At 33.1% G+C, this 15,592-nt stretch overlaps 1 protein-coding gene across 1 annotated transcript; it reads left to right on the plus strand.

Annotated features, from left to right (window-relative positions):
* The first annotated feature begins 8,738 nt into the window (after positions 1–8,738).
* LOC120196682 (probable NAD(P)H dehydrogenase (quinone) FQR1-like 2) lies at positions 8,739–9,784 on the plus strand. The gene is made up of 2 exons (XM_039198425.1): positions 8,739–9,313; positions 9,428–9,784. Exons 1-2 carry the CDS (start codon positions 8,745–8,747, stop codon positions 9,648–9,650), a joined length of 792 nt encoding a protein of 263 aa, XP_039054356.1. The 5' UTR covers positions 8,739–8,744; the 3' UTR covers positions 9,651–9,784.
* The last annotated feature ends 5,808 nt before the right edge of the window (positions 9,785–15,592 follow it).

Genomic DNA, 15,592 nt, shown 5'->3' on the forward strand with positions numbered 1-15,592 from the left:
TTTATCCCTGTTTTGGAACGTCGTCATTGGCTTCTCGTCGAGCTTCAGCTCCCATCCCTGAAGACAATGGTATATGACAGCATGTTGAATTACATATCATTGCCTGATTTGAGATATATTATTTGTAAGGGATGGAGCGCTCATTTGGAGAAATACTTGGACGCGATTGATTATTGGACTAATTCTGGAAACAAGAAGCCAAAAAAGTTCAAAGTTACAATGATCAGAGAAGATACTGCGCCACAACAAACGGAGGGAGCCAGAGGGGATTGTGGTCCTCTTGTATGCATGTGCATGGAGCATTTGACGACAAGAAGTAAACACCTTCTACCTCCCACAGATAGAGATAGAGCTGCAGTAGGCTTATGGCTTCGGTATTTTATGGCTCGAGCGATATATGCGAGACGTTACCTACCTGCATCCGCGCGCTGAAAGTTTGCATAAACAATTGATAAGGTTTGAGCAAGTTTTGTTAGCATATATACTCTTTGTTGGTTTGAAAATGTTTGGTTAAGTACCTAGAATTCAATAAATTGATGTTTGTTGGTTTTAGATGTGTATAAAGTTTTGTTTGAGCAAATGTTTGGTTGATGCAGGTTATTCCTGACGTGAGCTACGTGAAATTGATGTATTTGTGCATAAACAATTGTCTGGGGGTACATTTTTTTCCCTTGTTTAATTGAATTTTACATTGATTTGTTCTCTTTGTAAAAGCTGATTTGTTGAGGAAATAAGAATTATTTTTTGCTTGTTGATTTTTAAAAGTTGATTTGTTTAATTGATGTGTAAATAAGAATTATTTTTTACTTGTTTCATTGATTTATAAAAGTTGATTTGTTTAAATTCAATCTGCATTATGTTGAAGGCAAAAAAGACTGTTGAAGGTACAAATTCGCGTTGTGATAGTCAAATTCGCAACGCGAAAGTCAAATTCGCGTTGCGATTTTCGGTTTGTAATTTTGATTTTCGCGTTGCAAATTTAACTTTCGTAACAAAAAATCGCAAAGTGAATTTGACTTTCGCGTTGCGAATTCAAGGAAAACACCTTCAAAAAGATAACAGACAACAATCTGATAAGTGATAACAACTGAACAAATCATAGCAATATTCAAACTCAAGTTACTAATGAATGTCTAACTGAAAATGTATGCATTCACACATAAAATACACATAATACAAAGTTTACATTTAAAAATCACCTAAGTTAATAAGTCCCAAAAGGTGAAGCCGGTTGTGATTGGGATTTTGATTTTGATTGCGATTTTGATTTCCTTTTGCTTGACACCATATGAGCTTTGGATTTTGATGAGGATCCATATTTTGGTATTGGAAAAGATGATTGTGATGACACTGGTGATCCACAGGTTAACCTTGTATGATCACTTTCCTTGCACCGACTACATGTCGATATCCTCTTCTCTTTACCCTTAGACGGTATATGATCGTGATTTTTTGGTCAGCCAGGTAGCCTGCTGTCCATGACTGGTGGCAAAACTATTTGTAAGTCATTTGGTATGTCCCACTCAGAAGGATGTGGAATAGGATAGACAATCTCGGCATAAGTCTGTCGATATACTTCTGTAGTGTAGCAATCCATAGCGTATGCGCTTGAATCATCTTGGTTTAGATGAAGAGTAACTTTTATAACATGGCCACACGGATAACCAGATGTTTTCCATTTCATACAACTACACGTTTTTGCATTTAGATCGACAAGCCCATTTAAGTTATTATCCAATACTTCAAACAAAGTGTTTGAACATGGTTCAACTCTCCATGACGTTGACTTCACAACACGTTTAGTGATCTTTTTTTCATTCCATGGTGTAACACGACGTTCCAATGTTCCTGTAAATTTAAATAAATAATACTTAGTAAAATATATGATAAGTTACGAATTTAATGGTTTCTTTTCTTGTAGTACCACTGTTGAATAAAGGCTCGAAAAAACTCCATTAACATAGTAATGTGTAATTTCCGAGAATGACGACTTAGAGCGTTGATTGATTCTGCACTATTAGACGTCATGAAACCATATCTTGCTCCAAGTTGATGTACTCTTGACCATCTTTCAAACTTGACATCTTCTAGTGTTTGAGCACATTGAGGCAAAACACGTCTTAAACAATTTATATGCTTATTAAAATCCACTTCCCGATAAGCTTTTACAGCCTTCCAGTATGTCCATTTGTGATTTTTTATACCAGCAGACCTTGATTTTATATTTATGTACAAATGAACACCACAAAGTCCATGAAAAACATCTGAGAAATACCTTCTAACAGCGTTGTCAATTCAGTTTGCCCTATCGGATATGATTGTCAGATTGCTAATAGGACCTATGCAATCCCTAAGATGCCCCATAAACCATGTCCATGAATCAGAGGTTTCAGATTTGCCAACCCCGTAAGCTATTGGCAGTATCCCATTATTAGCATCCATGGCTACTGCTAATAAGTTTACTCCAAGGTATCAACCTTTCAAATGTGTTCCGTCAACTATAATAACTGGGCGCATGCAAGTAATAAATGAACGAATCTACAAAATAATATACATAAGAAATATAATCATTTAAATGTGAAATACATGTAACTAACAAAAATGAGTCAAAAAAATTATATTGATTTACTAACCGCAGAACCAATGGCGATAAACAGCAACTCAAAGCGTCCATCTCTATCTGTTTTGATATGAGTTACCGACCCAGGATTTTTTAGCTTTAAATTGTGACAATAAGCCGGCAGTTGGGCAAACGATGCTTCTGGAGACCCCCTCAACAATTCCAAGGCATAACATTTGGCTCTCCAAGCTTGAGAATATGAGATACTAATCTTGAACCGAGCATTCATGTCAGTCATAATTTCATGTCCCCGATATACTCTTCCATTCATAAACATTAACTCAGCCAAAAAACCACCCAACACATTTTTTTTGCCTGTCTATGGTGAGGAAAAACTTGGGTTCTTGAACATGTATGTTTATCAATAAAAGTCCTAACTTGAAACATTTCGCAATCTTTTATCCTCTTTACAATCATACGCCACGTATAGTTTTTGTCAATCATACACTTTGTTTCGAAACGATCTTTGCTTGATTTGTTAACTTTTAGTTGATAGTCATCTTCCACACATTTCGTATACAAAACTATATTCAAGTCTTCCTTTGTATCAAAACAATCATCTTTCTTGATACGAATAACTTTTGTATAACAATCAACTACTATCTTTACCAACTCTTCTTCCGGTATCTGAAGTAATTCTGGCATATTCCAGTTATACTCCCGTGGCATTTTTTCTTTTTCTTTTCTTCGGGGAATTTTTCTTCTTTTTCTTCTTCAGGGTTATATGAATTACAGAATGGATGTTCAACATGTTCATTCACAGTCGTAACTTCCTCCTCATTATCATCAACAACATCTCGTTCGGCAACAGCTGTTTCATCACCAAAATTCAGGTATTGACCAATATCAAAATCATTACACGCAGGGTATGTTTCTTCTTCTGAAACATCATCAAAATCCGAGTATTGACCAAGATCAAAGTCTGGGTATTAACCAAGATCAAATTTCGAATACTGGCTAGTACTCACAATATTTCTGGTGGCTCATAATCATCTAACTGGTCAATACGAAAACCGAAATTTGGTGCTGAAAGTTGATTGGGATTTGGATTAGGAAACGGTTGTGGGTTTTGAGATTGTGTTTGGTATTAGAAATGTGGTGAAACAAAATTTTCTTGGTGATGAAATTGTGGTGGAACCATTAAATTTTGAGGTTGATAACAACGTTGTACATTGTGAGCACTATAAACTGGGTTGAAGAACTGAGTTGATTACTACCCACTACTGACCCAACTTCATTACTTCTAGGTTCAATAACATACAATGTAACATCATCTTGCGAAACACTAATATAAGCAATGAATCGTTCAACATCTTCATTGTCGGTTAACAAATAAATTTTACATTTTTTCTGATAATAGCCTAAATCCACTTAGAGGCTCTAATTCAATTTTCTTTGCAACACGTAACATTAGAGTTTCATAAGTTAACTTTTTTAATGACAGTTTTAGTTGAAGATTCATGGGTAAAGGCACATATTGTAAAACACCATGAACATTTTCCCATAACCCTCCAAAACACAAATCTATCCAAACATGATCAACATTAGATGATTTCATTCTACAAATTGTAAATTAATTTACTAAACAAACGAGCTATAAACTAGATATCAGCACTAACTTAGAGAAAAACATACCTTTATTAAGTTGATAGTTGATAATTTGGGAGAGAAATCATTGAAAAATTGTATAGAAATAAAATTATGTAAAAAAATTAGAGATGAGGAATGATGTTGGATATAGGAACGGATGTCGCCGAGAGAGTGATAGATGAGATGGAATGAGTTGCGATTTAGGGATTTAGGTTATGAGTTGCTGCTGCTGCGTAGTTATATACCCAAAACATTTGTGTTGTGAAACTAAAACTTGTTGCTAAATTAAATTCGTGTTGCGAATTCGAAAATCGAGTTGCAAATTTGAAATTCAGTTGCGAATTTGAAATTCAGTATTGCGAATTTGAAATTCAGTATTGCGAATTTGACTTATGTGTTGCGATTTTCCAAATTCGCGTTGCGATTTACATATTCGCAACGCGAATTTGGAAAATCGCAACGCGAATTTGGAAACTGGGTTTTGAGATCGCGTTGCGAATTTGTTGGTCATTTTTGTAAATCCAAAAAAAATTGGTTAAAATCGTATATTATAAGGCATTTTCGGTGACTGAGGTTATTTTCTCTTATAAATAATACACCCCTATGATTACAATTAGAATTAATCAGCATATAGACAAACAAAATTATATTCTGAATATTTTTATAAACATAATTAGAATAAATCATTACAATTTTGACAAATAAATAAATATATCATTTAATTGTACAAACAGACATATTGATAATCACATATATCAAGACTTAGACCATAATAACTTGGACAACATCAACAAATAATAGGACTTAATTCAAAATAAATACAAATTTAGAACCTAATTATAGTATTTGTGCATGATCAAACTCAATCGTAAGATACTTGAAGACTTCAAAGGACTCATCTTTGCGAACTCTACTAAAATCGTGTTAACTAAAGCTTCAAGGTTTTAAAAACTGAATCTCATAATTTCGAAGTTTAATGATAAATTTCCTAGCACGTGTATGTAGAAAATCCTTATTGGGAGACTCATCCACCAAAATGAAATGTACGACATGGGTCAGTTTGGATTACTCAAGAGAAAACTCTGAAACCATGAGCGCAAGAAAAAAGATTGAGGTTGAGGGTTAGGAAGAATTTAAGAAAACAGCAAGCTTGGAGCATGGAAATAAATTGCATTGACGATAGGCAGATGAGAGAGTTGAGTGCAATTGCTTACCTTAACTCAAAAACCAGTCTCAACCAACTTCAGTTATTTGAACATTTGATGTATAGGTTGCCAATTATAGCTTCCCACACGTGGTTATGAATAGGTTGAAAAGATATCCACTAATGGCTCTTCTTACATAAGATATATAGGATATGATTTTTATATTGGACTCAAAGTTTGGTTATTTCTAATTAATTTATGAGTAAAGTATATAATGATCCTCCGACTATAGGATATTATTTTGTTGAGTCGTTCGATTATAAGGCACTGCTTTATTCATTATATTCTATTATAGTTTACTCTTCTATTAAAAAGAAAAAATTCAATGTAAAAGTAAATGTCCAAATTATAATGTAAGTTAACTTTAGGTGTTAAATAATATATTGTTAAGAATATGTGTTTAATGTTTTTGAAGAACAAATTCTCCCCTCCCGCCAGCGCAAAAATCTCCCCTCCTACCTAATTGAATTTAGATCCCCTCCCTCACCCCTATAAATCTTTAGCTTAACTTAAGGAAAGAATGATAAATTTGAAATTAAGGTTAGAGATTTAGAAATTAGGGTTAGAGATTTAAGTTTGTATTTATAGATTTAGGAGGATTGAGACGATGATAAGAGGGATGATTAATAGTGGAGGTATAGCGACGGGTGAGTGGTCGTTCGACGATGACAAAGGAAACCAGTAATGATCGACGACAACTGATAATAGTGTTGAAATGAGAAACTTTAGGGTTCTAAGATTTTTTAAAATTTAAGAGAAAATTTAGTTTTTCTAGATTAATAACACTATTAAATTTAAAAAAAAAATCAAAAAATATAAACAGTTTTTAACGGCAATTACTGCATAGGCAACTAAAAATATAATGTTTGAAACGTTAAACAACTATATTTAACAAAAACGTTCTTTAGGCACCTACTGTTAACTTAGAATATTATGGACACTTATTTTTGTATTAAGTCAAAATACAAACATGACATGTGTCACTTAACGATCTTTTTAATGGTCATTACTGCATAGGTACCTAAAAGTGTAACGGAGAAAAGGTTAAACACTTATTTTTAACAAAAAAATTCTTTAGACGACTAAAGTTAATTTAAAATATAATTTGGATACTTATATTTGCATTAAGCCTAAAAATAAGTTACAACTTTATTCACGTTACATCCTCCGGATCTTAACATGAATTTCGATTATAATTACGGTAGTATTTTTGTTGCATTGTATTTATCATGATTGTGACAATAATGAGTACTATATGAGTACTATTACAGTCGTTACAGGCATGGATGTACGTAAAATTTTATGTTGGGAGACGAACTTATAAAATTTTAGGGGATAAACTTATAAAATTTCAAGAGACGAAAATATATTTTTAATAAAAAATACATGAAGAAAAACTAAAACATATAATAATTTTAAATTTTCAGGGGACACTGTGCCATGCGCTCCCCTTCGGTCTATCCCTAATTATAGGTATCACGATTATGATATAACCATTTTAGATAACACCTTTAATATTATACAATAATCAAATTTGCCTGCTAAATTGGAATCAAAATTATTTCAAAACGAGTGTTGAACCACAAGTTTTGCAGTCTCAGTCGCTACTGTTAAAACATTTTCAAAATTTACAAATATATCGTTTGTAAAAAAATGCACACTCCATCGTTACCTCGTTAAGTTGATGACATGGCAATGTTAACAAAAATGTTAATATGTATTTTTTCTCCTAAACTATTGTTGAAACATCAAATAGGTCCTTAAACAATAATAGGTCCTTGGGGGTGGTGCTTGTATCTGAAAATTGAGGGAGGGAAGACTACAGTGATTTGGGCATATCCTTAGGCGACAACCGTCGGATGTGGTCAGGAGGGTAGAGTCGATTACAATCGACGGTGCCAGAAGGAGAGGGCGACCAAGGAGGAAGTGGGTAGACTGCTTGAGATCTGATTTGAAGGATTTAGCCCTTACCGAGAACATGACCTCATATAGGAAAGTATGGAGACTTAAGACCAGGGTAGCCAAGTAGTGTGGGTCACAGCCGTAGGGTGTAGCATCTCTGTCTTCTTTTTAATTGCCTTTGTAGTAATTTCCATGACCTCTACTTTGTATATGTTTTTGTCATTGGAATTTACGAAGACTTAGAACTAGGGTAGCGGAGTAATGTTGCCTTAGTTTAGGTTTTAACCCATTTGACTTTATTCCTTCTCGTAGCTTGCTATCGCTGACTTCTATGTTTCCTTCTCTGCATTTGAAGACGGTTCAACTATGTATTTATTTATTTATACATGCATTGTATTTTATATTTATTTTTAATTTTCTGATTGCCAGAGGTCTTCCACAGAAGATGCTCTCAACCTGGCATTGGAGACAGCCTACTACTCTACCTCCCCTTATCCCATTGTATATGGAAATAGGGTTTTGTTGTTGTTGTTGTTGTTTGTATCTAATTTACAAAAAAAAAAATCTAATTTTCAATTTTTTTCAAATACCCACCACGGTCACCGTATTCCTCCCCTCCCCGCTTCTCCCACCTCCTCCCAAACCCAAAACGGAATGAAGGGGTTTATGCAAACCCTAAAAAAACCATTTCCTAACAGGAAGCTTGAGTTCGTTCCAAAACAGTATACTGCATAATGGAAAAGGTGCTCATTTTCTGTCAATATGCTGTAGAATAATGATTTTGCTAGAGTATTGTGAATATTTTTTATGTTGGGTGTTGCCAGATTATCATATTTTTTTCAGATTGATACGATCTAATTAAGCAAAAGCCTGAACATTTTCATTAAAAAAAGAAAGGAAGAAAAGATGACAGAAGCTATTGGTTTTAAGTTAACGAGTCTTGTTGGTTTTCATCAATGGCTTCGTGGCTTCACTTAATTTGTATACTCTTTCAAATTTATCTTATACAGTCCAGGTTTAATGGTGGCCTAACCTAAGTGAGAAGTTCCAAATGTTGCAGGTGGCTTGACAATATCCATTATTGGTGTATTTCAAGGCAGCTTTGGCGGGGTCACCGTATTCCTGCATGGTATGTTACATTTGAAGATGATGATCAGAATGAACTATATGCTTACAATGATCACTGGATAGTTGCTACGTCATCAATTTGACAGTTTATGGTGGAGTGATATTTTGTTATAAATCCATAATGTTAGTGAGTATTTTGTAACTTTTGAAAGTTTATTGAGGAAAAAATATTTACTCAAAATTTTGTAACCTTTCATGTAGTTTACCCTCATTTATTTCTTCTTCTTTCCACTCGGATTCAATAAAACCTAAAAGCCTTGTCCTTCACCCCCACCTCTTGATTTTCCCCTTAATCCCCCATGGGAAAAGGCGGGGGCTGTATCCCCAGCAAAAAGAAAGATACCTCCTCTGCCGAAGACTCCTCCCGCCACCGTGGCTTCACCACTATCACTAACATTGCCGACAACGCACCCATCGATGCCGATGAAGGAACCCACGGAACCGCCACTGTAACGGTGAATTCTACTACTCCCCCATCTGTTACCGCCACTTTAAAAGTCTTTATTATTTACTACTCCATGTATGGTCACGTGGAGATACTGGCGAAGCGGATTAAGAAAGGCTTCGACGGCGTGAAAGGTGTCGAGGGGGTTCTTTATAGGATTCCCGAGACTCTCCCCGCTGATGTCGTGGAGCATATGAAGGCGCCTTCTAAAACCCCCGAGGTTTCGGAGATTCAGGTTGCGGAATTGGCGGAGGCGGATGGGTTCCTATTTGGATTTCCGACGAGGTATGGGTGTATGGCGGCTCAAATGAAGGCGTTTTTCGACTCCACGGGGCACCTTTGGAAGGAGCAGACGCTGACGGGGAAGCCAGCTGGGTTCTTTGTTAGTTCTGGAACTCAAGGAGGCGGCCAAGAAACCACTGCGTAAGTTGCAATTTTGATTATAACTGTTCTCTATTCACTGATCATCAATGTAATTATCACTCATTTGAATATTTCATCAACATTCCGACGTTTCTTTGCTTCCATCTGGTTCAGTTGGACGGCAATAACTCAATTGGTACACCATGGAATGCTATTTGTTCCCATTGGCTACACTTTCGGAGCTGGTATGTTCAGGATGGATTCCTTACGAGGTGGTTCACCCTACGGTGCCGGTGTTTACGCCGGTGACGGCTCAAGAGAGCCAACTGAAAGCGAGCTGGGTCTCGCGGAGCATCAGGGGAAATACATGGCTGCTATGGTCAAGAGGCTTTGTTGAGAAAGATGTACATTATTTGATTTTCTTCTGTCTTGGTTTGGCAATGGCACTGGGATTCTTCGTTTGTATAATTTCAGTGTTGTAATTTACTCAAAAGCTTGGTTTGATAAAATAAATCTTGCCTTTTGTTTTTTTTTTCTCTCTCAAATATTCATCTTTGTTTTTCCATTCACGTTAATACAAAATAACAAATTAGGTCACTCTTATTGATTTCATGGGAAGATCTTACCGGATATCCCTAGCATTGTATAGCAAGTTTATGGGGTACCATATGAGCTTCCCTTTTAATGTGACAAACAGTCGAATCTCGTTCTCTATTCAGTAGCTCACGTATTAGAATGACAATGGTGTTGCCATTAACCCCCTCAGCCTATCCATTAAGAATGTTTATCACTCTCCACTATTAATCTTCAGACTACAGATTGTAAATGTGTTGGTAAGATATCATTGTAAACAGGAATGTATCGAATCCAGTTTAGATTTATCAATTTTAATTTGAATATATATTGAAATGAAATAATTTTAAATGATACAATTAGTTAGTGAAATTAAAAAGACCTATAAAGCACGAGAAGAAAATAAAGTGACAGAGTAAAAAAACTCAATGGTTGAATTTTAAAATAAATTTAATTCCAACTCATTCAAATCTAAAATAATTAATTTTCATCAAATTTATGAAAAATTCTACGTCACACGTTGCATACCATAATGTACCACTAAAATGACGTATCGAAACACATCATAAGCAAATTTGTTCTTATTATGTAAATATTAAAAAGTATAATGATTTATTTAAAATTAATCATTTATTAAAATTTAATTATAATTTTAATAGAATTATAATTAAATTATAATTTTTTATTAAAAATTATAACTAATTTAATTTGTTTAGAATTAGGATTTTAAGTTATATAAGTTAGTACCGAATATCAGCATCAGTCACCGTTGGCGACCACCTTAACTCGCTGGAAAATCAACTGCTACAACATTCAACGCTTTTGTTTGCCGTCACCTAGTTCGGCATCGCCTATCAGTCGATATTCCCAAAGGAGAAGCTCTATCGTTTGCATTAGTCGTCGTCTATTTGTTTTCCTTTTTTTTAAGTGCGGTGACCTTCGAAGAATCATCCCCGACCGTCACCTGTCCTAACCAGACCAACCACGACCGTTAATTCTTGTTCATCACCAACCATCTCCACGTGTAAGTCCATCGTGCTTAACTCTCTAGTCGTGGTCGATCTAGCTGGGACGGACGCCAACCGACACAAATGACAGAGTTTCTCCTTTAGGAGGGTCGACTATTGGGCGTCGTCAAACTGCACAATGACGAATTGGACGACGATAAACGAAAGCATTGGATGTTTTAGCAATTGATTTTCCAGCGAGTTAAGGTGGCAATCGGCAGTAACTAATGCTGATGGTCGATTCTAACTTATATAACTTAAAAATCATAATTATAAACAAATTAAATTAGTTATAATTCTATTAAAATTATAATTAAATTTTAATAAATAATTAATTTTAAATAAACCCTTATACTTTTAAATATTTACATAATAAGAATAAATTTATTTGTGATGTATTTTGGTACGTCGCTTTAGTAATATGTTGCGGTATACTATGTGCACCGTATATTTATCTTAGAATTTATATGTTTTAGTACTGCCGACAATAAGCCCCAATAGTTGAATTTAAGCAATTATATATACATGAAGCAAATGAAACTTTAACACAAATACAATGATATATTGATATTTCATATGTTTGCATATTCACTAACAGAGAAAAATCAACACTAACATCCTACAAATCGTTCATTTCACCTACGTCGATCAAGAAAAAAAAACAAAGATTTTTTATTTAATTTGTCTGGAAAAAATAAAGATTCTTTTAAAGAATATCAAATATATATATATATATATAATATGTAATCATAACAATCCTAACAGATAATTTTATTCAAATATAAACTTAAAAATATTTTTGATAAACTATATATTATAATTTTATTAAAATTACGATATAAATTTATAATATAAATTATCAAATTTATTTTCTAAGTTTTAATTTGAATAAAATTATAATATACAATTTATCAAAATTTATATAATTTAATAATTATTATAATAATACAAATATATTATATAACCAATAGGGGTTGGTTCAAGTGATAAGTAGCTTGATATCATTTAATCAATATCTCGAGTTTGAGTTTTTGTGTATATAAAAAATCCCTGCTGGATGTATTATATAGATTTAGATTTTTCGTGTCCTTATGAGTGTTGAACAAAAAGTACTAATTTTTAACTCTAATGTGATTCTCTAGCTTTCAAAGTGTCGTCGCCTCTAATGTTCTTATTTTAATTTTGTTTAATTTTCTTTTGATCTAGATCTAAATAAACATCCTCCCATCTTATTTTCTTTCATTTATCATATTCTTGAAGCATTGGTTTTTTGTAACGCCCATTTCCCGTATACATTACCGCATACGAGTCCAGGATGTCACATAATTCTTTCGATATAGTTCTTATTTGAAAATCAATAAAATTTTGTTTCTTTCTAAAATAATTCAATTATTATCTAAGGTCTTAAAATATTCAATTAGATAGTAATTAAAATCACTTAACTAAATACTAATCACCAAACCATTTTTCATAAATAGTAATATTATGTATCATCTAAATAAACTAGATTCAAACACAACTATTTTTAAGTATCATAACCATTTAGTATACATGCCAAATAGTACTGCCAACATTCAAAAAGATGTCGTACTGATTCTGGAGCGGATCTGATCTTCAAATGTTGATGTTGGGCCTAGCTCCTTACTCCAAACGCTCTTCTTTTCCTACGTGTGAAAATCATCGCACGCTAAGTATATACTTAGTTAGACTTTAAGTTACTACTAAAATATTAATATCATTAAAATAAAAATAGTAATAAAACATAAAATAAAAAACAGTAATAAAACATATTTATAACAAAATATAATGAATGTATAATTAAATTAAACGTCATTTAAAAACTATCTATGATTCAAAGAAACATCATGAAACATTTAAAGTCAAAACTGAGTTCCTAAAGCAATATCATTTTCAATTCACATCGTTTAGACTATTTCAGTTTAACTTCATTCAAAAATAAGCTTTTCATTTCATTTCATTCATATCATAGCATAGCATGTTCAATTCACTTCATTTATTTCATAGCACGTATCATTCATTTAATTCATTTTGAAGCCTGTATCATTCATTTTCATATCATATCATATACCTTTCACTTTTTCATTTCATAGCCCAATGTAAACCATTGAGAATGCAAGGTATGCGAGTCATACGAGCATACACATATAATGCACAAGTATTGTAGAACACAATATCAATGTGCCACTTTAAGGAATACACCACACCATCATCACATAAGTGCAGGCACCACCATCACTTAGACGTTAGATTCGTGTCATGAAATGTATTCTTGGTACTTTAGCACCACTGTCACACAGACGTCAAACTCGTGCTCAATATAATGCAGCTGCTAGTAGCATACACATATAATACATAAGTGTTGTAGAACACAACGTCAATGTGCTAGAATAAGGAATACATCGCACCATTATCACTTACATACAAGCACCACCACCACACAGATGTTAGATTTGTGTCATAAAATGTATTCCTGATACTTTAGCAACACTGTCACTTAGACGTCAGGTTACATGCTAAGTATCAGCGCACCACCGTCACACAAACGTCAGGTTACATGCACAGTATCATATAATAGCACCACCATCACACACGGAATGTCAGGTTACGTGCTAAAAATATAATGCAACTGTTAGTGGCATCACCGTCACATACATGATGTCAGGTAACGTGTCAAGTTTCTTATAATGCTCTGACTTTATACCTATGACTCTCAATGCATTTACACTAGGCATTTTCATTTAATCCTTATCATTCACTTATCAAAATCTCTTTAACCATCTTCACAATCTAGTATCATATATCATTCACTCATCATACTTCTTAAATATTAACAAAATCAAGCATCACACAATATAAATCTTAATATGCATACAATGGGATTTTCCATCACATTCACGTATCATTTAATTATCAAAGTATTCATAAATACAAATATATCAAAATATAATATAAAATGTACTGGACAATTCATACCCAAAATCATTCATAAGAAATCATTAAACAAAATAATATAAAATAAAATCAATTTCTTTTCAAGTCATTCGAGGTTGACTCATCGCATGTCTTTCTCATGTCATACTTATATAGAATAAGTCAAATGCACTCACCTTGTAATGCTTCATTAGTATCCTTACTTAACGATTCTAGCTTTCTTTGATCTCGATCTTTAGAGGAGCTCATGTCAATGGAGAGAAAGATGAAACAAATCTCTTGATTTTTCTTCATCTTTCTTTATTAAATAAATGAATTAAAAATTCATTTTATGTAAAATTACTAATTTACCCTTAAAATTAAATATTTTAACCAATTTACCCTTGAATTTCATGATAATTACTAAATTACCATGCTTTTATCATCCCTTACATCATCATGATCAAACAATTTCTTATCTTCCAATTTTTCCCTTGAAATTTTCCAAAAATTACAATCTAATCACTTAAATCCAACGGTTCATATTCAACATGGAAAAATTATCTTAAATCCAATGATCCATATTAAGTCCTTACAAATTAAGATATGGAAATGAAATTCTTAAACTTGCTTAATCATCCTTCAAAATATCTCAAAATCTGATTCGATTCGATTATCCGGATTTTTCTTAAACTTTATCACTTTATAGCTTTTAATTCAAAATCCGTATGAAAAATATGATTCCCATGGAAACATTATTCTTGGGGTGATCTATTCATTTACGGGACCAAATTACATAATTTTTTAAAATTACACTTTGGTACCTAAATTTTCCCAAGATTATACTATGGCCACTAAACTTTTAAAATTTTCATTTTGGTCACTATATGAAATTTTGGGGTATTGCACTTTTCTTTGTTTTTATGGCACATTTGTTCGTATGATTTTATGGACAATTCTGTTTATCATTATGATAGTTTAACTTTTCGTGTTGCATTCTTCACATCGCATCTCTTGATCAAGAAAGGTCGATGATCTCGTACAGTTAGATCTCTTTTTGTGTCAGTTTGTCAATGCAATCAAAACTGTTCATGGAGCTATTGTCATATTGATTCTCTTAATCTCCACACCTTCATCAATATTGCATCTAGGTTTAAATAGAGACATTAAAATTATTGATAGTTAATAGGGGGTGATCTATTCATTTACGGGACCAAATTACATAATTTTTTAAAATTACACTTTGGTACCTAAATTTTCCCAAGTTTATACAATGGCCACTAAACTTTTAAAATTTTCATTTTGGTCACTATATGAAATTTTGGGGTATTGCACTTTTCTTTGTTTTTATGGCATATTTGTTCGTATGATTTTATGGACAATTCTGTTTATCATTATGATAGTTTGACTTTTCGTGTTGCATTCTTCACATAGCATCTCTTGATCAAGAAAGGTCGATGATCTCATACAGTTAGATCTCTTTTTGTGTCAGTTTGTCAATGCAATCAAAATTGTTCATGGAGCTATTGTCATATTGATTCTCTTAATCTCCACACCTTCATCAATATTGCATCTAGGTTTAAATAGAGACATTAAAATTATTGATAGTTAATAGGTTTTGCTGTAAGATAAACATGCATTCAAGAGAAGGTTTTGGTGTAAGATAAACATGCATTCAATAGAAGGTTTTGGTTTTATTATTCTTCACGCCTTTTGGGTTTCTATATTGAGATTGTGTTGCCTTTGTTATACCTTACATGTATATTTAATGAAAACCTATTTTATTTTTTGAAAAAATTGGTTTCCTTATTTTTAAACGAATATAATG

This window comes from Hibiscus syriacus, unplaced genomic scaffold, assembly GCF_006381635.1.
Source record: "Hibiscus syriacus cultivar Baekdansim isolate YM2019G1 unplaced genomic scaffold, ASM638163v2 tig00117034_pilon, whole genome shotgun sequence".
Lineage (NCBI taxonomy): Eukaryota > Viridiplantae > Streptophyta > Magnoliopsida > Malvales > Malvaceae > Hibiscus > Hibiscus syriacus.

Bases quoted from the DNA above. Each gene is read 5' to 3' on its own strand.
- LOC120196682 (XM_039198425.1), top strand. From the start codon at position 8,745: ATGGGAAAAGGCGGGGGCTGTATCCCCAGCAAAAAGAAAGATACCTCC. The intron at 9,314-9,427 runs GTAAGTTGCAAT...CATCTGGTTCAG, and splicing joins GGCGGCCAAGAAACCACTGC to TTGGACGGCAATAACTCAAT.